At 53.2% G+C, this 24,932-nt stretch overlaps 3 protein-coding genes across 3 annotated transcripts; all 3 read right to left on the bottom strand.

Annotated features, from left to right (window-relative positions):
* Positions 1-1,123: 1,123 nt before the first annotated feature.
* Positions 1,124-8,979, bottom strand: LOC130266915 (yjeF N-terminal domain-containing 3-like). Its single transcript, XM_056516182.1, has 5 exons — positions 8,665-8,979; positions 5,755-5,863; positions 3,115-3,225; positions 2,907-3,020; positions 1,124-1,177 (listed from the first exon to the last, which is right to left on the bottom strand). Exons 1-5 carry the CDS (start codon positions 8,709-8,711, stop codon positions 1,124-1,126), a joined length of 435 nt encoding a protein of 144 aa, XP_056372157.1. The 5' UTR covers positions 8,712-8,979.
* Positions 8,980-10,097: 1,118 nt separating this feature from the next.
* NDUFA13 (NADH:ubiquinone oxidoreductase subunit A13) lies at positions 10,098-14,398 on the bottom strand. Its single transcript, XM_056516180.1, has 5 exons — positions 14,230-14,398; positions 14,017-14,095; positions 12,598-12,669; positions 11,356-11,425; positions 10,098-10,394 (listed from the first exon to the last, which is right to left on the bottom strand). Exons 1-5 carry the CDS (start codon positions 14,321-14,323, stop codon positions 10,275-10,277), a joined length of 435 nt encoding a protein of 144 aa, XP_056372155.1. The 5' UTR covers positions 14,324-14,398; the 3' UTR covers positions 10,098-10,274.
* Positions 14,399-19,212: 4,814 nt separating this feature from the next.
* On the bottom strand, positions 19,213-24,372 carry LOC130266913 (transcriptional repressor p66-alpha-like; the record flags this gene model as incomplete). The annotated part of the gene is made up of 3 exons (XM_056516179.1): positions 19,213-21,440; positions 22,858-23,032; positions 24,083-24,372. Coding segments are annotated over 3 exons (596 nt in total), but the record flags the coding sequence as incomplete, so codon positions are not given.
* Between the last annotated feature and the right edge of the window lie 560 nt (positions 24,373-24,932).

Below are 24,932 nucleotides of genomic sequence, written 5' to 3'. Positions count from 1 at the left end.
GCGACAGCGAGAGTGACAGCGACAGCGACACCAACAGCGACAGTGACAGTGACAGCGACAGCGACAGCGACAGCGACAGTGACAGCGACAGCGACAGCGAGAGTGACAGCGACAGCGACAGCGACAGCGGCAGCGACAGTGACAGTGACAGCGACAGCGAGAGTGACAGCGACAGCGACAGCGACAGCGAGAGTGACAGCGAGAGTGACAGCGACAGCGAGAGTGACAGCGACAGCGACAGCGACACCAACAGCGAGAGCGACAGCGACAGTGACACCGACAGCGACAGCGACAGCGACAGTGACAGCGACACCAACAGCGACAGCGACAGCGACAGCGACAGTGACAATGACACCGACAGCGACAGCGACAGCGACAGTGACAGCGACAGCGACAGTGACAGCGACAGCGACAGCGACAGCGACATCATGGGAGTGTCCCCCTGTCACCCCCGAGGCCGCAAACACGTTTTCCGTCCCAAAAAATTAAAATAAAATAGAATAAAATAGAATAAAATAGAATAAAATAGGATAAAATAGAATAAAATAGAATAGAATGAGATGAAATAATGAAAAATGAAATAATGAAATGAAATGAAAGAAAGAAAGAAAGAAAGAAAGAAAGAATAGAATAGAATAGAATAGAATAGAATAGAATAGAATAGAATAGAATAGAATAATAAAATAAAATAAAATAAGATGGAACGGAATGGAATGGAATGGAAAAAATAAAATAAAATAAAATAAAATAAAATAAAATAAAATAAAATAAAATAAAATAAAATAAAATAAAATAAAATAAAATTAAATTAAATTAAATTAAATTAAATTAAATATGGAATAGAATAGAATAGAATAGAATAGAATAGAATAGAATAGAATAGAATAGAATAGAATAGAATAGAATAGAATGAAAGGAAATTAAATGAAATTATTAAAATAAAATAAAATAAAATAAAATAAAATAAAATAAAATAAAATAAAATAAAATAAAATAAAATAAAATAAAATAAAATAAAAAAATAAAAATAAAAGTAAACCCCGCCCCCCCGAGCGGAGCGGCAGCGGGGGAGGGGCCGCGCACGCCGAGACGCTCAGCCCGGGCCAGGACTGCGAATTTTGGGTCAAATTCCTCCGTTCCCAGCGCTGGGAGATTCCAAAAATAACAGAGCCGGTGGCTGCGGGCGGCAGCGCTGGATTCCATGGAATCCCCGGGATCCCAGGAGCGGCGGGATGGGCGGGGAGCGGGATAAAACCGGATTTTGGGGGATTTCGGGGGATTTCGGGGTTCGGGAGAGGGAAAATGGGAGGGGGATAAAATCTGATTTTGGGGGATTTTGGGGTTCGGGAGAGGGAAAAATGGGAGGGGGAGGGGGATAAAACCTGATTTTGGGGTTCGGGGAGGGAAAATGGGAGGGAAGGAGGGATAAAATCTCATTTTGGGTGGATTTTGGGGGATTTTGGGGTTCGGGGAAGGGAAAATGGGAGGGGAGGAGGGATAAAATCTGATTTTGGGGATTTTGGGGGAATTTTGGGGTTCGGGGGAGGGAAAAAGGGGAGGGAGAGGTGGATAAAATCTGATTTTGGGGATTTTGGGGTTTGGGAGAGGGAAAAATGGGAGGGGGAGGGGGATAAAACCTGATTTTGGGGGGATTTTGGGGTTCGGGAGGGGGGGGAAAAGGGAGGGAATGAGGGATAAAATCTGATTTTGGGGATATTTTGGGGGATTTTGGGGTTCGGGAGAGGGAAAAATGGGAGGGGGATAAAACCTGATTTTGGGGGATTTTGGGGTTCGGGAGGGGGGGAAAAAGGGAGGGAAGGAGGGATAAAATCTGATTTTGGGGGATTTTGGGGATTTTGGGGTTTGGGAGAGGGAAAAATGGGAGGGGGAGTGGGATAAAACCTGATTTTGGGGATTTTGGAGTTCGGGAGGGGGGGAAAAAGGGAGGGAAGGAGGGATAAAATCTGATTTGGGGGATTTTTGGGGATTTTGGGGGATTTTTGGGGCTCGGGAAGGGGGAAAGGGGGAGGCAAAAAAAAGGGAAGGAGGGAGAGAGGGATAAAGTCTGATCTGGGGGATTTTGGGGTTCGGGGAGGGAAAAATAGAAGGAAAAAAGGGATAAACGGGGATTTTGAGGGAGTGGAAAAAAAGGAAGGGAAAGAGGGAAAACCGGGGGGATTTTGGGGTTCAGGGAGGGAAAAAAATAGAAGGAAAAGAGGGATAAATGGGAATGCTGAGGGAGCGGAAAAAAAAAGGAAAAATAGGGAAAACCGGGGGGATTTTGGGGTTCAGGGAAGAAAAAATAGAAGGAAAAAATGGGATAAATGGGAATTTTGAGGGAGGAAAAAAAAGGGAAGGAAAAGAGGGATAACCGGGCGGATTTTGGGGTTCAGGGAGGGAAAAAGGGAAGGAAAAAAATGGGATAAATGGGGATTTTGAGGGAGTGAAAAAAAGGAAGGGAAAGAGGGAAAACCGGGCGGATTTTGGGGGATTCAGGGAAGAAAAAATAGAAGGAAAAAATGGGATAAATGAGGGTTTTGAGGGAGTGAAAAAAAGGAAGGGAAAGAGGAAAAACCGGGCGGATTTTGGGGGTTCAGAGAGGGGAAAAGCGAAGGAAAGGGGGGTGCCAGGGGGCTTTGGGAATTTTGGGGTTCGGGAGGTGGGAAAAGGGAAGGAAAAGAGGGATAACCGGGGGGATTTGGGGGTTCAGGGAAGAAAAAAGAGAAGGGAAAAAAGGGGATTTGGGGGGTTCGGGGAGGGGAAAAAAAGGGAAGGAAAAGAGGGATAAATGGGAATTTGGAGGGAGCAAAAAAAAGGAAGGGAAAGAGGGAAAACCGGGGGGATTTTGGGGGTTCAGAGAGGGGAAAAGGGAAGGAAATGGGGGTGCCCCGGGGTTTGGGGGTCACCTCGGCGGGCAGGTAGGACAGGAAGGGGATGTCCATCTTCTCGCACTGCGTGGTGAAGTCGCGGAACAGCGGGTCCGGGGAGCGCTGTGGGTAGAAGATGGTGGGCTCGTAATCCTGGGGGAATGAAAATAAAAATAAAAATGGAAATAAAAATGGAAATAGAATAAAATGGAGCCGAGGGGAGAGGAGAGGGAGGGGAGGTACCCACGAAGGTGCGCAGGTGACGCGCGCACACGAGCCCGATGGCGCCGGTCTGGGCCGGGCCGCACAGAACCAGCAGCGAGCGCTGGCGGCGCGGCAGGGACGGCAGCGGGAACGCCTGCGGGGACACGGGACAGTGTCACACACAGGGGACACGGGGGACACGGGGGACAGTGTCACACACAGGGGACACTGCGGGGACAGTGGGACACTGCGGGGACACGGGGGGACAGTGTCACACACAGGGGACACTGGGGGACACGGGACAGTGTCACACACAGGGGACACGGGACAGTGTCACACACAGGGGACACTGCGGGGACAGTGGGACACTGCGGGGACACGGCACAGTGTCACACACAAGGACACGGGGGACAGTGGGACACAGAGGGGACACGGGACACTGCGGGGACACGGGACAGTGTCACACACAGGGACACGGGACAGTGTCACACAGAGGGGACACGGGACACTGCGGGGACACGGGACAGTGTCACACACAGGGGACACTGCGGGGACAGTGGGACACTGCGGGGACACGGGACAGTGTCACACACAGGGGACACGGGGGGACACGGGGGGACACGGGGGACAGTGTCACACACAGGGGACACGGGGGGACACGGGACAGTGTCACACAGAGGGGACAAGGGACACTGCGGGGACACGGGACAGTGTCACACAGAGGGGACACGGGACAGTGGGACAGTGCGGGGACACGGAGGGGACAGTGTCACACACAGGGGACACGGGACACTGCGGGGACACGGGGGGACAGTGGGACACTCAGGGGACACGAGGGGACACTGTCACAGTGTGGGGACAAGGGACACTGTCACACACAGGGGACACGGGACAGTGGGACACTCAGGGGACACGGGGGGACACTGTCACAGTGTGGGGACAAGGGACACTGTCACACACAGGGGACACGGGACAGTGGGACACTCAGGGGACACGGGGGGACACTGTGGGGACACGGGACAGTGTCACACACAGGGGACACGGGGATATTGGGACACAGAGGGGACACGAGGGGACACTGGGACACTGCAGGGACATGGGATGGCACTGTCACACTGTGGGGACACTGGGTGACACTGTCACACGTGGGTGGCACTGTCACATGGGGTGGCACTGCCACACGGTGCCCAGGGTGGGGTGGAGGTGGCACATGGAGCGGGATGGGATGGGATTTATGGGATTTATGGGATTTATGGGATTTATGGGATGGGATACAGGGATGGGATTTACGGGGTGTGATTGGGACGCGCTGCCATCCCAGCAGGATTAGGACTCGGAGTGGGCTGGAACAGGAGCCGGACTGGGATGAGGATGAGGATGGATCCAGGGATGGGATGAAGACGATGCCAGCGGGAGGATGAGGATGGTGCCTGTGGAGGAAATACACGGTGGGACCGGGATGATGCCCTGGGCGGGATCAGGAAGATATCCACGGGATAATGGCCGTGGTACAGTCAGGGAAATGCCCAAGCCAGGATCAGAGCGATGTCCCGGGTGGGACCGGGATAACACCAGCACTGGGACCCGGATAATGTCTCGGGTGGGACCGGATATAACACCCACTCTGGGGCCAGGATAGTGTCCCGGGTGGGATCGGGTCCCTGCCCACGCTGGGATGTCCCGGGTGGGATCGGGATAATGTCCCGGGTGGGATCGGGTCCCTGCCCACGCTGGGATGTCCCGGGTGGGATCGGGGCTCCGCCCGGGCCAGGCCGTGCCCGTGGCCCCCCCGTCCCGCCCGCTCCCGGCCCGGGCTCGGGGAGGGAGGAGGGAAGTTCTGTTTATCCACTGACGGATTTTTTCCTGCTCACGGATCCTGGCTCCGGGACCCGGACAGGACACGGCCCTGGTGGCCCTGGGCCAGCGCTGGCCACGGCGCCAGAACCTCCTGGCAGCGGGGACACCGCGGGGACACCACGGGGACACCGCGGGGACACCGCGGGGACACCGCGGGGACACCGCAGCCGGAGCTGGGGTGTCCCCGAGGAAGAGGAGGATGCTGAGCCCCAGGTGGGGTCGGGGATGCTGTGACAGCTCCAGCACCAAAATATTCCTGCAGCGCCGGGAGCGGGGAAGGGCGGATGGAAAAGCTGAGGCGGGCGAGGAGCGCTCGGGGTGAGGCACAAAGCGGCCCTTGATGCTTCCTCCGCCTCCTCCTCCTCCTCCTCCTCACACCCCCCACGAGCGCCGCGCCATCCCAGCAGCAGCGACATCGCCAGGAACGGGGACACCTGGGCACATCTGGGGACCCCCCATGGCCCCCTCCCCTCCCCGAACCCCCAGAAGGGCCGAGCATCCCCCCCTGCCCCCCATGGGGACCCCAACCCCGGTGTGGTGTCCCCAACACTGAGGGGATGTCCCCAGATGTGTCCCCAGACCTGTCCCTAGTCTTTCTGAGGTGTCCCCAACCCCGGTGGGATGTCCCCAGCCCTGTCCCAGCCCTGTCCCCGCGGTGTCCCCAACTCTGTAAAATGTCCCCAGCCCTGTCCCCAGTCCCGCTGAGATGTCCCCAGTCCCCCGCGGTGTCCCCAGCCCTGTGAGATGTCCCCAGCCCTGTCCCCAGCCCCTGTGAAATGTCCCCAGCCGTGTCCCAGCGCTGTCCCCGCGGTGTCCCCAGCCCCACCTTGGTGACAGCCACGGCGCAGGCGTGTCCCCAGATCTCGATCAGCTGCTGCCGCCCGAAGCGATAATCCTCGAGCAGCTCCTTCTGCATGGCCTCGGCCTCGGCCTGGCTGCGCGGGGACACCGCGGTGACACTGGGGGTGACACCGCTGTCCCCAGCCCCGGACAGCACCCGGGACTCCAATCCCAGGGACGGGATTTGGGGACACCGGGAGAGAGCTCGGGGGCGCGGGGTGGGGACGGGCACGGATGGCACACGGTGTCACACAAATGTCACACGGTGTCACACAAATGTCACACGGTGTCACCATGACGCCCCGGGCCGGGGCTGCAGTGGCACTCGGCCAAACTGGCCCGGGTTCCCAGTTCCCAGTTCCCAGTTCCCAGTTCCCTATTCCCAGTTCTCATTTCCCTTTCCCAGTTCCCAGTTCCCATTTCCCAGTTCCTGTTTCCCATTTCCCAGTTCCCTTTCCCGGTTCCCTTTCCCAGTTCCCAGCTCCCCGTTTCCCTTTCCCAGTTCCCAGTTCCCAGTTCCCTGTTGCCAGTTTCCTGTTTCCAGTTCCCAGTTTGCGATTCCCAGTTCCCAGTTCCAGTTCCTGGTTCCCTTTCCCAGTTTCCGGTCCCCATCCCTCTGCCATATCCTGGCAGAGCCCAGAATTCCCTTGGTCATTCCAGCAGCATCCCAGCAAGTTCCTGGTTCTCCCAATTCCCCCATCCCATCCCATCCCATCCCATCCCATCCCATCCCATCCCATCCCATCCCATCCCATCCCATCCCATCCCATCCCATCCCATCCCATCCCATCCCATCCCATCCCAATCTCATTGATCCATCCCAATCCAAATCCCATAAATCCCATGGATCCCATCCTCATCACATGGATCCCATCCCAATTCTAATCCCAATGCCATTGAACCCATTCCAATTCCATCCCATAAATCCCATGGATCCCACTCCTAATCCCATTGATCCCATCCAGTCCCATGGACCCCATGGATCCCATGGATCCCAATCCCATGGATCCCAATTCCAAAACCAATCCCATGGATCCCAATCCAATCCCAACCCCAACCTCAATCCCATCCCATCCCAATCCCATTGATCCCATCCAATCCCATGGATCCCAATCCCATCCCAATCCCATTGATCCCATCCAATCCCATCGATCCCATCCCATAAATCCCATCGATCCAAATCCGATAAATCCCATGGATCCCAATCCATCCCATCCCTCAATCCTTTGGTGCCCTCTAGTGAGTCCCAGCCCTGTCCCAGCCCCACGCGGGACAGAATCGGGGGAAGGGGCCGAGCGGGGCCCGGAGCCCCTCCCGTGGCGAGCGGGGGTGGCCGGAGGGGGCCGGGGTGACCCGAGGGGGCCGGGGATAGCCGAGGGTGTTCGGGGGTGGCCGGGGGTGTTCGGGGGTGTTCGGGGGTGGCCGGGGGTGTTCGGGGGTGTTCGGGGGTGTTCGGGGGTGGCCGGGGGTGTTCGGGGGTGTTCGGGGGTGTTCGGAGGTGGCCGGGGGTGTTCGGGGGTGTTCGGAGGTGGCCGGGGGTGTTCGGGGGTGTTCGGGGGTGTTCGGAGGTGGCCGGGGGTGTTCGGGGGTGGCCGGGGGTGTTCGGGGGTGTTCGGAGGTGTTCGGAGGTGGCCGGGGGTGTTCGGAGGTGGCCGGGGGTGTTCGGGGATGTTCGGGGGTGTTCGGGGGTGTTCGGGGGGGGCCGGGCCCAGCTGTGTTGTCCCTCGCCCAACAAAAGCCGCCGTTCCGCACGTCCGTTCCCGGAGCAGATTGTCCCTAATCGCTGCTGGCAGGGACACTCCTGGCCCCGGCCCCGCGCTGGCAGCGGCCCCGGGCGGGGACACGGCCGGGGCTCCCCGGGAACGGATCCCAGCTCTGCATCCCGGCTCTGCATCCCGGCTCTGCATCCCGGTTCTGCATCCCAATACCTCATCCCGGCTCTGCATCCCGGCTCTGCATCCCAGCTCTGCATCCCAGTTCTGCATCCCGGCTCTGCATCCCAGTTCTGCATCCCAATACCTCATCCCAGTCCCTCATCCCGGTTCTGCATCCCAGCTCTGCATCCCAGTTCTGCATCCCAGCTCTGCATCCCAGTTCTGCATCCCAATACCTCATCCCAGTCCCTAATCCCAATTCTGCATCCCAGTTCTTCATCCCAGTCCCGCATCCCAGTTCTTCATCCCAGTTCTCCCTCCCAGTTCTGCATCCCAGTCTCTCATCCCGACCCCTCATCTCAGTTCTCCCTCCCAGTTCTCCCTCCCAGTCCCACATCCCAGATCCACATTCCAGTTCCTCATTCTTCCCGACGCTTTATCCCGGCTCCGTGTCCCCTCTCTGCATCCCCGATCCACGTCCGAGCTCCACGTCCCAGTTCCGCATCCCAGTTTCCCCAGTTTCCCATCCCGGTGCCATTCCCTGCTCCCGGCCGCGGGACCCCCCCGTCCCCTCCGCGTGTCCTCGGTGTCCCGTCACTGCCCATCCCTCTGTCCCTCTGTCCCTCTGTCCCTCTGTCCCTCTGTCCCTCTCTTTGTCCGTCTGTCCGTCTGTCCCTCTGTCCCCGCTGTCCCTTTGTCCCTCTGTCCCTTTGTCCCTCTCTCCCCATCCCGCTGTCCCTCTGTCCCTCTGTCCCTCTGTCCCTCCCGGACCGTCCCCGCCGCAGCCATCCAGACCCGCGATTCGGTTGCTCCGGTAACGGCGGCGGCTCCGTCGGTACCGAACCCCCCCCGAGACCGGGGGACACCGGTGGGGAGCGGGACCCGGCCCGGGTGGGCTGGAACCGAACCGGGGCAGCTCCCGGGGAACGGGGCCGGTCCCGGAGCAGCTCCGGCTGAGCGGAACCGCCCGGAGCCCACGGCCGGTTCTACCGGGGGGGGGCCCTCGGGACCCCCGGGCTCACCTGAGGTACCGGGGCGGCTCCCGGGAGGGGCAGGACGCGGAGCTCATGGCGGGAGCGGCGGCGGAACCTCCGGTGGGACCGGACCCGGTGGGAGCGGGGGAGGCTCGGAACCTCCGGTAGGACCGGACCCGGTGGAACGGCGGCGGTTCGGAGTCTCCGGTTGGATCGGATCAGCTGGGAGCGGCGGAGGAACCGAACCCTCGGCAGGACCGGACCCGGCGGGAGCCGCACGGAGCCTCCGGCCGGACCCGATCCGGTGAAATCCCCGCGGATCCTCCCTCAAACCCGATCCCCCGGGAATGCCGAGGTCCCTCCGGCCGGACCGGGGCCGGCGCTCGGCGGTGCCGCCCGCGGGGAGGCGGCTCCGGTGCCCCCGCCCCGCTCCCGGTCCGGCCCCGCTCCCGGGAATTCCAAACCGTGCTGGAATTTCCTGCGGGATCCGCATCCCCGGGACCGGGAGACACGCGGGGAGGGGGACGAGGACACGGCCCCTCCCTCCATCCCGAATTCCCAGCTCGCATTCCCAGGAAAATCCAGAGAAATCCCAAAGGGGGATCCCCAGTTCTCAAAGGGGAATCCCCAATTCCCAAAGGGGAATCCCCAATTCCCAAAGCAGTTCCCAATTTCCAGGGGCAGTTCCCAACCCCAAAGGGGGTTCCAAATTCCCTAAGGGGAATCCTCAATTCACTAAGAGGGATCCCAATCCCCAAGGGGAATCCAAATTTCCAGCAGGGGTTCCCAACCCCAAAGAGGGATTTCAAATCCAAAGGGGATCCCCAATTCCCAAAGGAGTTCCCAATTTCCAGGGGCAGTTTCCAACCCCAAAGGGGATCCCTAATTCCCAAAGCAGAATCCCAATCCCAAAGGGGAATCCCAGTCCCAAAGAGGGATTTCAAATCCAAAGGGGGATCCCCAATTCCCAAAGGAGTTCCCAATTTCCAGGGGCAGTTCCCAATCCTAAAGGGTGGATCCCCAGTTCCCAAAGGGGAATCCCAATCCCAAAGATGGATCCAAATTTCCAGGGGCGGGGGGGGTCCCCCAATTCCCTAAGGGGGATCCCCAATTCACAAAGAGGGATCCCAATCCCCAAGGGGAATCCAAATTTCCAGCAGGGGTTCCCAATCCCAAAAGGGGATTCCAATCCCAAAGAGGGATTTCAAACCCAAAGGGGGATCCCCAATTCCCAAAGCGGAATCCCAATCCCAAAGGGGGATCCAAATCCCCTTGGGGATCCCAATTTCCAGGGGGTCCCCAATCCCAAAGGGGGATCCTCAATTCCCAAATGGGAATCCCAATCCCAAAGAGGAATCTCAAATCCAAAGGGGAATCCCCAATTCCCAAAGCGGAATCCCAATTCCAAAGAGGGATCTCAAACCCAAAGGAGAATCCCCAATTCCCAGGGATGCTCCCCAATCCCAAAAAAGATTTAACCATTTCTTTAATTTATTAATTATTTATTAACTATTAAAGAACAGGAATTGCAACAAGCTCGGGATGGGAGGGGGGGCAGGAACAGCCTGGAAATCGCCAGGAAAAGGGAGGAAAATTGGGGAAAAGCTGGGAAGGGGCAGGAGAGGCAGGATTTGGGGATTTTGGGGGATTTTGGGGGGTCAGACGTAGTTCTGCAGCCCGAACTTCTCGCGGTCCAGCTCGGCCGGGGGCCGCAGGAAGTAGAGCTCGTCCGGGGAGGGCGGCACCCAGCGGTCCGTGTGGAAACGGGACTCGCCCACCTGGAACCGCAGGGAACCGTGCTGGGAATCGCTGGGAATCGCTGGGAATCACCGGGAATTGTGCTGGGAATTGTGCTGGGAATCGCTGGGAATTGTACTGGGAATCACCGGGAATTGTGGTGGGAATCGCTGGGAATTGTGTTGGGAACTGGGGTGGGAATCACAGGGAATTGTGGTGGGAATTGTGCTGGGAATCATTGAGAATTGTGCTGGCAATCGCTGGGATCACTGGGAATTGTGCTAGGAATTGTGCTGGGAATTGTACTGGAAATTTTGCTGGGAATTGTGTTGGGAATCGCTGGGAATTGTACTGGGAATCGTACTGGGAATTGTGCTGGGAATCGCTGGGAATTGTGCTGGGAATCGCTGGGAATTGTACTGGGAATCACTGGGAACTGTGCTGGGAACTGTGCTGGGAATTGTACTGGGAATCACTGGGAATTGTACTGGGAATCACTGGGAACTGTACTGGGAATCACCGGGAATTGTGCTGGGAACTGTGCTGGGAATTGTACTGGGAATCACTGGGAATTGTACTGGGAATCACTGGGAATTGTGCTGGGAATTGTGTTGGGAATCGCTGGGAATTGTACTGGGAATTGTGTTGGGAATTGTGCTGGGAATTGTACTGGGAATCACTGGGAATCATACTGGGAATCACTGGGAACTGTGCTGGGAACTGTGCTGGGAATTGTGCTGGGAATTGTGCTGGGAATTGTGCTGGGAATCACTGGGAATTGTACTGGGAATCACTGGGAACTGTGCTGGGAACTGTGCTGGGAATTGTGCTGGGAATCACTGGGAATTGTGTTGGAAATGACTGGGAATTGTGCTGGGAATTGTGTGTGGAATTGTTGGGAATTACCAGGAATTGTGCTGGGAATCACCAGGAATTGTGCTGTCCTTCCCCCTTTTCCCCCCAGGAATCCCAAAATCCCAAAATCCCCCTGGAATCCCGAACCTTCCAGCCGGGAACGTCCCGCATGATCTTGGCCTCCTCGTCCAGGTTCTGCCGCAGCATCCGCAGAGTCCTGGGGACAGAGGGCAGGGAGAGGGATCCCAACCCCAGGGGGGATCCTAATCCCAGAGGGATCCCAATTCCAGAGAGATCCCAACCCAGAGGGATCCCAGTTCCAGAGAGATCCCAATTCCAGAGGGATCCCAGTTCCAGAGGGATCCCAATTCCAGAGGGATCCCAATTCCAGAGAGATCCCAACCCCAGAGGGATCCCAACCCCAGGGGGATCCCAATTCCAGAGGGATCCCAATTCCAGAGAGATCCCAACCCCAGAGAGATCCCAATTCCAGAGGGATCCCAACCCCAGGGGGATTCCAACCCCAGAGAGATCCCAATCACAAAAGGATCCCAAATCCAGAGGGGATCCCAATCCCGAAGGGAATCCCAACCCCAAAGGGATCCAATCCCAAAGGGGATCCCAATCCCAGCAGGGATCCCAATTCCAGAGGGGATCCCAGTCCCATTTAGGTGGATCCCCATCCCATTTGGGAGGATCACAGTCCCATTATGTTGATCCTAGTCCCAGAGGATCCCAGTCCCAGGGATCCCCAGTCCCATTTGGGGTGATCCCAATCCCAGGGGATCCCCCAGTCCCAGGGATCCCCCAGTCCCAGGGATCCCCAGTCCCAGGGATCCCCAGTCCCATTTAGGGTGATCCCAGTCCCAGGGATCCCCAGTCCCATTTGGGGTGATCCCAATCCCAGGGGATCCCCCAGTCCCAGGGATCCCCCAGTCCCAGGGATCCCCAGTCCCAGGGATCCCATTTGGGGTGATCCCAGTCCCAGAGGATCCCCCAGTCCCAGGGATCCCAGTCCCAGGGATCCCATTTGGGGTGATTCCAGTCCCATTTAGGTGGATCCCAGTCCCAGGGATCCCAGTCCCATTTAGGTGGATCCCAGTCTCAGGGATCCCAGTCCCAGGGGATCCCCAGTCCCATTTGGGGTGATCCCAGTCCCAGGGATCCAGTCCCAGGGATCCCATTTAGGTGGATCCAGTCCCATTTAGGTGGATCCCAGTCCCATTTAGGTGGATCCCAGTCCCATTTGGTGTGATCCCAGTCCCATTTAGGTGGATCCCAGTCCCATTTAGGTGGATCCCAGTCCCAGGGGATCCCAGTCCCATTAAGGTGGATCCCAGTCCCAGGGATCCCATTTAGGTGGATCCAGTCCCGGCTCCAGCCCCGTACCTGCGGTCAGACTCCGCCTGCAGCAGCGGCATCAGCGCGATCCGAGCCTCCAGCTCCTCGATCAGCAACCGCCTGCAGCGGGAGTGGGGGCGGCTGGGAACGGGCTGGGGGCACTGGGAGGGACTGGGAGGGCTGGGAACGGGCTGGGGGCACTGGGAGGGACTGGGAACGGGCTGGGAACGGGCTGGGGGCACTGGGAGGGACTGGGAACGGGCTGGGGGCACTGGGAGGGACTGGGAGGGACTGGGAATGGGCTGGGAACGGGCTGGGGGCACTGGGAGGGACTGGGAATAGGGACTGGGAATGGGGAGGACCTGGGAACGGGAATGGGCTGGGAACGGGCTGGGGGCACTGGGAATGGGCTGGGAACGGGCTGGGGGCACTGGGAGGGACTGGGAGGGACTGGGAACGGGCTGGGGGAACTGGGAGGGACTGGGAACGGGCTGGGAACGGGCTGGGGGCACTGGGAGGGACTGGGAGGGACTGGGAACGGGCTGGGGGCACTGGGAATGGGCTGGGAACGGGCTGGGGGGACTGGGAATGGGCTGGGAACGGGCTGGGAACGGGCTGGGGGCATTGGGAGGGACTGGGAACGGGCTGGGAACGGGCTGGGGGCACGTGGGAATGGGCTGGGAACGGGACTGGGAACGGGCTGGGAACGGGCTGGGGGCACTGGGAGGGACTGGGAATGGGCTGGGGGCACTGAGAGGGACTGGGAGTGGGCTGGGAATGGGCTGGGGGCACTGGGAGAGACTGGGAACGGGCTGGGGGCACTGGGAGGGACTGGGAGGGACTGGGAACGGGCTGGGAACGGGCTGGGGGCACTGGGAGGGACTGGGAATGGGCTGGGAACGGACTGGGAATGGGCTCGGGGCACTGGGAGGGACTGGGAGCGGGCTGGGAACGGGCTGGGGGCACTGGAAGAGACTGGGAACGGGCTGGGAATGGGCTGGGAACGGGCTGGGGGCACTGGGAGGGACTGGGAGGGACTGGGAACGGGCTGGGGCACTGTGAACGGGCTGGGACTGGGAACGGGCTGGGAGGGACTGGGAATGGGCTGGGAACGGGCTGGGGGCACTGGGAGGGACTGGGAATGGGCTGGGGGCACTGGGAGGGACTGGGAGGGACTGGGAACAGGCTGGGAACGTGCTGGGGGCACTGGGAGGGACTGGGAACGGGCTGGGGGCACTGGGAGGGACTGGGAACGGGCTGGGAATGGGCTGGGAACGGGCTGGGGGCACTGGGAGGGACTGCGGGCACTGGGAGCACTGGGGGGTCCCGGGGGGGCACTGGGAGGTGCCCGCAGCCATAAGCGCAGGGAGCCCCGGGATAACCGGGATAACGGAGATAATCGGGATAATCGGGATACCCGCGATAACGGGGATAATCGGGATACCCAGCAGGGGCTCGGAGCGTCACCTGCGCTCGCGGTTCCACTTGACCAGGGTGTAGTAGCCGAGCAGGAGGCTCCCGATGCCGAGCGCGAACAGGCTGTACCCTGAGGCGTGAGGGCAGCGGGGGGGGCGCTCAGCGCGGGGCCCGCAGAGGCCGCTCGGCCCCGTTCGGCCCCGTTCGGCCCCGCTCGGCCCCGCTCGGCCCCGCTCGGCCCCGCTCGTTCCCCTCCGCGCTCACCTGAGAGGCCGCGGCGCGGGAGGTGCCGCTTGTAGTCGATGGGGCCGTACCCGCCCGGCGGGGCCATGTCCTGCTTCACCTTGGGCGCCGCCATTGCGGCGCTGATCGATGACGTCACCGCGCCGCGCCGCCAGCCCGCCCAGTTCCCGCGCGCGGGAAACTCACGTGGTGCAGTCACGTGAGAGGTGGGGCCGGAGCTTAAAGGGGCAACGCGCGTTTAAAAGGGCAATGCCACAGGTGAGGCTGAGATTTGGGGGGCACTGGGGTCACCTGAGCTCACCTGAGGGGCTCAGAGCCCCCTGGAACAGCCCCCCAAAGGCTCAGAGCCCCCCTGGCTGACGGGATATTGGGGAACTGAAGGGTGGGTGCCCCAATGTGATGCCCAATCCTTGGCTTTGCTGCTTCCCAATCACAGAATTCCCAAGAATTCCCAGGAATTCCAGCAGCTCCAGGTGTATTTACCTGTGCCTGACCCCTCTTCAATCCCAAAGATCCCACCAGGAGCAGCGAAAGGATTCCCAGGATCCCCCAGGTGCTTTTGCCACCTCCAGGTGAACATTCCCAACACTCCATCCCATCCCTTTCCCTGGGAATGTTTTCCAGCTCTGGATTGAGGTCGCCATGTCCCTAATCGGCACCGCCAGGATTTAGGGATTTGGTGGGTGGGGGGATTCCCAGTGCCAAACCCAAATTATTCCCAATCCTCAGGGATTTGGGGCATTCCCAGAGGAATGGATCAACAGCTCGGAGTCAGGGGGATCCAGCAATTCCTTGGGATCATCTTCACACCCAACAGGATCCAGCAATTCCTTGGGATCATCTTCAAACTCAACAGGATCCAGCAATTCCTTGGGATCATCTTCACACCCAACAGGATCCAGCAATTCCTTGGGATCATCTTCACACCCAACAGGATCCAGCAATTCCTTGGGATCATCTTCAAACCCAACAAGATCCAACATTTTCTGGGATCATCTTTAATCCCAACAGGATCCAGCAATTCCTTGGGATCATCTTCAAACCCAACAGGATCCAACAATTCCTTGGGATCATCTTCAAACCCAACAGGATCCAACATTTTCTGGGATCATCCTCCCATCCAAAAAGATCCATCACTTCCTTGGGATCTTCCACCCAACAGGATCCCCCTCTTCCTTGGGATTGTCTTCCCAACCCACCGGGATCCATAAATTCCTTGGGATCATCCTCCCACCTAATGAGATCAAATAATTTTTTGGGACCATCCTCCCATCCACTGGGATCTGTTAATTATTTGGGATCATCTTCCCCTCGGATAAGATCCATCAATTCCTTGGGATCATGGGATCATCCTCCCATCCAATGAGATCAAATAATTCTTTGGAATCATCTTCACACCCAATGAGATCCATTAATTGTTTTGGGATCATCCTCTAATCCAGAGGGATCCTTTAATTCCTTGGAATCATCTTCCCTTCAGATAAGATCAATCAGTTTCTTGGGATCATCTTCCAATCAAAAGAGGTCCATCAATTCCTTGGGATCATCTTCACACCCAATGGGATCCATCATTTTCTGGGATCATCTCCCCATCCAATAGAAAGAATCCTTTAATTCCTTGGGATCACCAGATCAGGATCCATTCCCAAGATTCCTCAGCAATCCCACAGGAGCTGTCCATGGAAAACCAGCCTGGAAAATCCCAAATATCCCAAATTTTCCCATCCCTCCAAGCTGGGCTTCACCTGCAGGATCCATTCCCTGATTCCCTCTTTTCCCAATCCTGCGGCTCCGGTGACCGAGAATTCGGGATAATTCCATGGAAATTTGGGATAACTCCATGGGAATTCGGGACAATTCCATGGAAATTCCCACATGGTTGCTGTAGACGCTCTTAAAACTCGGATTTTATCCAGAATTGAGGGGAAAATAAATCCGGGAATGTCCTTGGCCTGTTCTCCCTCCAGAGGGAAATGATCCAACAGCTCTGTGAGTTTTTCTGGAATGTTCAGGTGAAATCCAAAGGTGCTGGAGCAGGAATTCCAGGTGGGAATGAAGAACAGTTTGGATTTATGGATTTGTGCCTCTGAAATTTCACAAAAATCCCAGATTTTTTTTTTGGGAATACATCTTGGCAGAGGAGGGAGGAGATCCAGCTTTGTCTGGGTGATCCATGAGATGAATTCTGATCCCCAAAATCCTGGGAATTCGAGGCAGATCCAGGAATTTCTCTGTTCATTGTCATTCCAATTCCAACCTCCAATTAATTATTAATTAATTATTAATTACTGTTTGTCGATTCCAGATCCTTCTGCTGGCGGGATTAGTGAGAATTATTACATTTTGGGATTTATTCTGGATTTTTTTTCCCCCTTAAATCTCCCAAAATTTCCCCATTTCACCCCCTCCTGCAGCCTGAATTCCCAGTTTTCCATCTGGGATTGAACTTTGGGAATTCAATTCCAATTCTTCCCAAAAAAACCCCGGATAATTGGCTGGGAGAATTCAGGGGTAAAGGAATAATTCCTGAAATGAGGATAAAAACAGACATGGAATAAAACCCAATCCCAAATCCACTGGAATTTTGGATTTCTTACATTTTTCTCAGGAAAGGCGACACAGGAATCCCTGGAATATAAAAAAAATTGGGAAATTACCTTTTATCCAAGCTGGAAATGCTGAGGAAGAAGATCCTTGGATGACAAAAAAAATTCCAACCCTTTTTTTTTTTTTTGGCGAAATCGAAATCCCAAAATCCAAGAAAAAACCACACGGCTCCCGAATTCCACCGCGGGAATTTTCCCATGAAAATCCGGGATTTTTTTTTTTTTATTTTTTTATTATTATTATTATTATTTCACAAGTTGCTAAAATCTAAAGTACAACGGTGCTTCCTCGTTATCCGCGGTGTCCTAGAAAATCCCAAAATCCCGGCGGCTCCGAGCGGGAATTTTATGGCTTTAGGGACCCCCTGGATCCGACAGCTCATGCAGCAAAGCTCGGGAAGAGCAGGAAAACGGGATCCAGGATCCCGAGGGATTTGTGGGGTCGAAGGGTTGGGTGGTGTTCCCATGGATCCCAGAGATCTCAGGGATTTGGGAATTCCAAAAGGGATCTAAGAGATCTCAGGGATTCCAGAATTACAAAAGGGGATCCAAGAGATCTCAGGGATTTGGGAATTCCAAAAGCCTGAAGGATTTGGGAATCCCAAAAGGGATCTAAGAGATCTCAGGGATTCCAGAATTACAAAAGGGGATCCCAGAGATCTCAGGGATTTGGGAATTCCAAAAGGGGATCCAAGAGATCTCAGGGATTTGGGAATTTCAAGAGCCTGAAGGATTTGGGAATCCCAAAAGAGATCCCAGAGATCTCAGGGATTTGGGAATTCCAAAAGGGATCCAAGACATCTCTGGGATTCAGGAATTCCAAAAGGGATCCAAGAAATCTCTGGGAATTCCAAAAGGGATCTAAGAGATCTCAAGGATTCCAGAATTCCAAAAGGGATCCAAGAGATCTCAGGGATTTGGGAATTCCAAAAGGGATCCAAGAGATCTCTGGGATTTGGGAACTCCAAAAGGGATCCAAGAGATCTCAGGGATTTGGGAATTCCAAAAGGGATCCCAGAAATCTCAGAGATTTGAGAATTCCAAAAGCCCAAAAGATTCGGGAATTCCAAAGGGGATCCAAGAGATCTCAGGGATTTGGGAATTCCAAAAGGGATCTAAGAGATCTCTGGGATTCAGGAATTCCAAAAGCCTGAAGGATTTGGGAATTCCAAAGGGGATCCAAGAGATCTCAGGGATTCCAGAATTCTAAAAGCCTGAAGGATTTGGGAATCCCAAAAGGGGATCCAAGAGATCTCTGGGATTCAGAAATCCCAAAGGGAATCCAGCAGCCTCAAGGATTTGGGAATCCCAAAGATCTCAGGAATTTGGGAATCCTAAAATGAATCCAACAGATCTCAGGGATTCCAAAGTCCCAAAGAGGATCCAAAAGACCTCAGAGAATCCCAAATCCCAAAGGGGATCCAGCAGCAGGAATAAACCCAAAATTTGTTCCCAAATTCCCCCCTCCTCCACCATTCCCAAACATTTCCCTTCCAGGGCAGAATTCCACAATTCCCAAATGGGAATTTTCCATTTTATTGAGATTTTTTTCCCCCGTTTCCCCCATTTTTTTGTGTGGTTGTTTTGTTTTTTTTTTTTTTTTTCTTTTTCCTGGAAAAAGGAGACCAGGAAGAGGTTCGGAATATTTGTATTGAAGAGTTGGAACAACTTTGAACCTGAACCATCCCAATCCCAAAAAAACCCCCCCATGGGAACATGGAATTTTCTGAAGGAAAAACCATTCCGGCATTCCAACATGGAATTTTTTCCCAGATCGATCCCAAATTTGGCAGAAATGGAATAAAAACAAATCCTTCAAATTCCTGACAACACTCCAAGGAAAAAATGGGAAAAACCACGTCAGAACCAGGCTGGATCCCAGGTGGAAATTTGGATTTTTCCAGCCTCATTCCAGGCAGAAATTTGGATTTTTCCAGCCTCATTCCAGGCTGGATTCTGAATTTCAGCCCCATTCCATAAAATCTTTTGGATTTTCATCCCCATTCCATAAATATTTTGGATTTTCAGCCTCATTCCAGGTGGGAATTCTGAGTTTCAGCCTCATTCCATAAAATATTTTGGGTTTTTCCAGCCTCATTCCACGCTGGATTTTCTCTCCCCTTCCAAACAAATCTCTCACAAATCATTTTTTTGGGGATTTATCCTGAATTATCCATCCAAAAAAAAAAAAAAAAAAAATCAGGATGGAACATTTGGAAGCGTGGACACAGAGACTTGTTTGGATTTTTAATTCCAAATCCTTCAATTCCAACATTCCCGATTATTTTAATGATCCAGAGTTGGCTGAAATTCCAATTTCCATGGGAATTCTGCTGGAATCCAGAAAGTTTTGATGTTTTTATCCCATTGAATCCTTTTGCTCCCATTTCATTCCCTGTTTTGTTTGTTTTTTTTTTTTTCAGGAATCATCCAAACACCAGGAATAAACCAACCCTTAAAATAAAATTTCGGATTTTAATTGGAGGAATTTTGTTGGGATTTTTTTTTTTTTGGGCGGGGAGGGGGAGGAATAAATGAACTTTTTCCAAATGTTGGCATCCATGAGGAAAAAAAAAAAAAAAAAAAAAAAAAAAAAACCAGGAGAGGAAAATCCCTCTGAATCAACCCCAAAAAATTCCACGTGGGAAAGGAACGGCAACTTTTCCATAAAATCTGATGGAATTTATGGAATTCCACGTCATCCCTCTGTCAGCATCTCCCGATCCAAGCTTGGAATGAAAAGAAAACTCCAAATTCCAAAATTCCAACCCAATTCCCACATTTGAGCTCTTCACATCCCTATGGAAAACATCCCCAAAATCCACATCCGAGTGGGAATTCTGGGGCTTTTTATCCAACAAATCCCAGTTTGGAAAATGAGTTTTGTGGGTTTTTCTTTTCCTAAGCTAAATTCCTAAATATTGAGATGTCAGGAAAAGTGGGAAAAGGGAGGGGTTTTGTCACTGGGATCCAAAGGAATTCTTGGCTTCAGCAATTCCTAAGAAAATAAATTCGGCTTTTCCTGAATTTTTTCCCCTCCTCTTTTTTTTTTCTTTTTTTTTTTTTTTTTCTTTTCAATATATAGATCTCTAAATTATATATATTTATAATTTCCCCAAGAAAATTTCCCAAAGAATTCTTCTAAGGCCTGGAATTCTGCCCCTTGGATTTTCTGGAATTTGGGAAGAAGCCCAAGTTAAAAAAAAAATTATGAGAAAGCAAAATGAAACCAAACTAGCCCTGGATGGATTTTGGGTTGAACCTCTGGAATTCCCAAAAAAAAAAAAAAAAAAAAGATGGAAAACTCCATCCCAAATGGATACAGGAGCATGCTTGGGATGCCTGGAAGAACTCGAATCATAGAGGGAAGGATTGGGAATGGCCAGAATTCCCGGTGGGAATTTTGGGAATTGCTCCCAACCCTCCTTGTCTGCATCAGCTGCTGGAATTCCTATAAATTTTTTGGAATAATATCCCTCAAAACAAGAACAGAAAAGGAAAAACAAAACAAAAAAAAAAACAACCAACCAACCTAACCAACCCTCCCAAAGGAAAAAAAGAAAATTCCCAAAAAGTTTCACTTTGGAGTCTCTGGGAAACGTCGGGAAGGCCCAAAATTCACGGGATGAGAAATAACCAAAGGTGTTTTCTTTTTTTTTTTTTTTTTTTTGTCTCTCAAGGTTTAGGAACTACCAATGGTTCCAAAGTCTATTCCAACCAGAATCCAAGAAAAAAAAGTGGGAATTCTCCCGCAGCAATTCCCACTTCCCAGCCAAGGGGGAGAAAAAAAAAAAAAAAAAACCAACCAAACCATCCATACTCAACCGGAATCGGGAATTTTGCACTTTCTTCTTCACGGAATCGTCGGAATTTTGGGAATATCGGGATGTGCCGCCTGATTTCCCGGCTGGAAGAGGAGCAGGGAAAAGGAGCAGCCATGAACTTGGCTCACTAAATGCAGGATGGGGCTGGAATTCCTCTGTCCACGCCCCAAAATTCCGGAACTCCGAAGCGTTCCCGGCAAAAAGTTCGGCGTCGGTGGCGAAGGCAGAGAGAGAGAGAGGAGGAATCGCTGAGTCCTTTCTAAATTTTTTTTTTTTTTTTTTTTTTTGGTGCTGGTGCCAAAAAAATTTCAAAACGAAATACGGAAAAAAGAAAAGCCAACCAAAAAAAAAAAAAAAAAAAAAAAAATTTTTAAGGAATTCTTCCCCTTTTTTGTTTGTTTTGTTTTGTTTTGTTTTGTTTTGTTTTTTTTCTCCCCTGCCAGCTTCCATGAAAAATCTGGGAGCCAAGGGAGCCGGGATTCGGCCACCCCGACGCGGTCACTTCTCCCGGCAGGGACGGATGAGGAGTGGTGGTGTTGTTGCATCCTAGAAAAGCCTCGGGGCGTTATCCAGCTGGGATTTAAAGCAGATTCCACGGAATTGTGGTAGAAAAACAACAGAAAAAAAAAAAATAAAGGATGGCAGAGCCTGGCAAAGTTGTCCCTCGGGAATTATTTCCACGTGGCCGACTGTGGGATGGAGCGGGGCGGGATCATATCCAGCAGGTACTCGCGCTGCCGGTCCACGGCCGAGGCCGATTTGTGCACGGCCAGAGCGGGGCTGACGAAGGGCAGGGCCCCACCTGCAGGGAAAAAGGGAATTCTGGAGTTAGGGAGTTGTGGAATAGCTTGAGAATGAGGGGAAATAATGAAAAAAGTAATGGAAAAGTTGGATTTTAGCATGGGTTATCCCAGCGGGATCTGGCGCCAAACTCAACCTGATAACGCAAAGGTTTTGGATAAAAAAATCAGGATTTGAGATCTCTGGAATTATGGAGTCATGAAATGTCTCAGGAATGAGGGGAAATAATTCAAAAAAGCCAAATCTTAATGGAAAAGTGGGATTTAAAGATGGATTATCCCAGTGGGATCTGGCACATTCTGGCGCCAAACTCATCCCGATAACACAAAAGTTTTGGATGGAAAATCAGGATTTGAGATCTCTGGAATTCTGGAATTGCTCTGGAATGAGGGGAAAAAAAGCCAAATTCACATGGAAAAGCAGCATTTAAATATGGATTATTGAGGCTGATTTGTGCACGGCCAGAGCGGGGCTGACGAAGGGCAGGGCCCCACCTGCAGGGAAAAAGGGAATTCTGGAGTTAGGGAGTTGTGGAATAGCTTGAGAATGAGGGGAAATAATGAAAAAAATAATGGAAAAGTTGGATTTTAGCATGGATTGTCCCAGCGGGATCTGGCGCATTCTGGTGCCAAACTCATCCTGGTTTTGGATCAAAAATCAGGATTTGAGCTCTCTGGAATTAGGGAGTTATGAAATGTCTTGAGAATGAGGGGAAATAATTAAAAAATGCCAAATCTTAATGGAAAAGTGGGATTTAAACATGGATTATCCCAGTGGGATCTGGTGCATTCAGGTTCCAAACTCATCCTGGTTTCAAATCAAAAATCAGAATTTGAGCTCTCTGGAATTCTGAAGTCATGGAATAGCTCAGGAATGAGTGGAAATAAAGACAAAAAAGCATGGAAAAGCAGGATTTAAATAGGGATTATCCTGGTGGGATCTGGCATCAAACTCATCCTGATAACACAAAGGTTTTGGATGAAAAATCAGGATTTGAGATGTCTGGAATCATGGAATGCCTCTGGAATGAGGAGAAAGATTTAAAAAAAAATGGAAAAGCAGGAGTTAAACAGAGATTATCTCAGTGGGAACTGGAGCATTCAGGTTCCAAACTCATTCCAAAAAATGTAAAGGTTTTGGATCAAAAATCAGGATTTGAGCTCTCTGGAATGAAATTATGAAGTGATGGATGAAGTTATTTGGAATATAATATAATCCCAAGAAATCCATCCAGAAAACTCCCACTAAAATTTTCTTTCCACCCTTTAAAATTTGCACCAGGTTGACTTTCCCAGCAAGAAATCAATAAATAATTCATCACATACGAATCGATAAATCAGCCCAAAAAATCTCAAATTAACACCCAAAAATCCAGGAATTTTTTTCCCAAAGAAAAGCAGGTTTTTGGGATGCCATACCTGTGCTGATGGGGTTTTTCTTCCAGGCTCCTGAGCTGCCCTTGCTGCCTGACCTCTCGTGTTTTCCGGGCCGGCTGCCGAGGGCGGCGCTGCCCGAGGAGCTCTGGATTTTGGGAGAGGAGCTGTAGGAGTGCAGGACCCCTCGGGAAGCACCTCGGGACATCTGGCTGGAACTCTAGGAAAAAACAAAAAAAAAATATCTGGGAGGATCTTTGGGAATGGATGATTTTGGGGGCTGAACTGGATAATCTTCAGGACTGGCTGATTTTTGGGATTGGTTGATTTTTGGGGGCTGGACTGGATAATCTTTGGGACTGGGTGATCTTCAGGACTGGCTGAGTTTTGGGATTGGTTGATTTTTAGGGGCTGAACTGGATGATCTTTGGGACTGGATGATTTTTGGCACTGACTGATCTTCAGGACTGGCTGAGTTTTGGGATTGGTTGATTTTTAGGGGCTGAACTGGATGATCTTTGGGACTGGATGATTTTTGGCACTGACTGATCTTTAGGATTGGTTGACTTTTGGGATTGGCTGATCTTTGGCACTGGCTGATTTTTGGCACTGGCTGATTTTTAGCACTGGCTGATTTTTGGCAGTGGCTGACCTTTAGGACTGGCTGATTTTTGGCACTGGCTGATTTTTGGGGTTGGCTGATTTTTAGGATCAGCTGATTTTTGACATTGGCTGATTTTTGGCACTGGCTGATTTTTGGGATTGGCTGATTTTTGGGATTGGCTGATTTTTGCCACTAGCTGACCTTTAGGATTGGCTGATTTTTTGGGATTGGCTGATTTTTGGCACTGGCTGACCTTTAGGACTGGCTGATTTTTGGCACTGGCTGATTTTTGGGGTTGGCTGATTTTTAGCATCAGCTGATTTTTGATACTGGCTGATTTTTGGGATTGGCTGATTTTTAGCACTGGCTGATTTTTGGGATTGGCTGATTTTTAGCACTGGCTGATTTTTGGGATTGGCTGATTTTTAGCACTGGCTGATTTTTGGCATTGGCTCGTTTTTGAGATTGGCTGATTTTTGCCACTGGCTGACCTTTAGTATTGACTGATTTTTAGCACTAACTGATCTTCACAAACTGCCAGAACACCTACAACCCACCCCACCCTAAACCCAACCTGTGGGACCAAACTCCCCACACCCCATACTCAACCTTTGGGACACCCCCAAGCACTTTTCCCATTTCTGGACACCCAGGCCAGGCCCTCACCTGCTTGAGCGCGTGGTGCTGCCCCACGGGCTCGGCCTTGGGCTGCCCGGGAGGGGCCGTTTGCTGCAGGATCCTCTGCTCGATCTCCTGCTCCTGCTGCAGGGCCTTGACGAAGGCGGCCTTGAGCCGGTTCGTGTGCTCGGCCTTCAGGGCCTTCTTCTGGTTGGAGGCCATGCAGGTCTCGCACATGATGGTGCCGTTCTTCTCCTCCCGCCAGCGGCACGTGAAGTCCGTGTGGCACTGCGCGCACAGGTAGGGCTCGCGGCAGGACACGGCCACCGCCACCTTCCCTGAGGGACAAACAGGGCGGGTCAGCTCCAGTGCCACCTTCCCTGAGGGAAAAACTCCTGGGATTGGTCACTGCCACCTTCTCTGAGGGACAAACAGGGCGGGACAGCTCCAGTGCCACCTTCCCTGAGGGTCAAAAACCTGGGATTGGTCACTGCCACCTTCCCTGAGGGACAAACAGGGCGGGTCAGCTCCAGTGCCACCTTCCCTGAGGGTCAAAAACCTGGGATTGGTCACTGCCATCTTCCCTGAGGGACAAACATGGAGGGCCAGCTCCAGTGTCACCTTCCCTGAGGGACAAACAGGGCGGGACAGCTCCAGTGTCACCTTCCCTGAGGGATAAACACCCGGGATTGGTCACTGTCACTGTCCATGAGGGACAAACAGGGCGGGTCAGCTCTAGTGTCACCTTCCCTGAGGGACAAATACCTGTCACCTTCCCTGAGGGACAAACTCCTGGGATTGGTCACTGCCACCTTCCCTGAGGGACAAACAGGGTGGGTCAGCTCCAGTGTCACCTTCCCTGAGGGACAAACACCCGGGATTGGTCACTGCCACCTTC

This window comes from Oenanthe melanoleuca, unplaced genomic scaffold (assembly GCF_029582105.1).
Source record: "Oenanthe melanoleuca isolate GR-GAL-2019-014 unplaced genomic scaffold, OMel1.0 S335, whole genome shotgun sequence".
Lineage (NCBI taxonomy): Eukaryota > Metazoa > Chordata > Aves > Passeriformes > Muscicapidae > Oenanthe > Oenanthe melanoleuca.
Note: the sequence above shows the minus strand (reverse complement) of the source record. Positions and strands in the feature narration are given on the sequence as shown.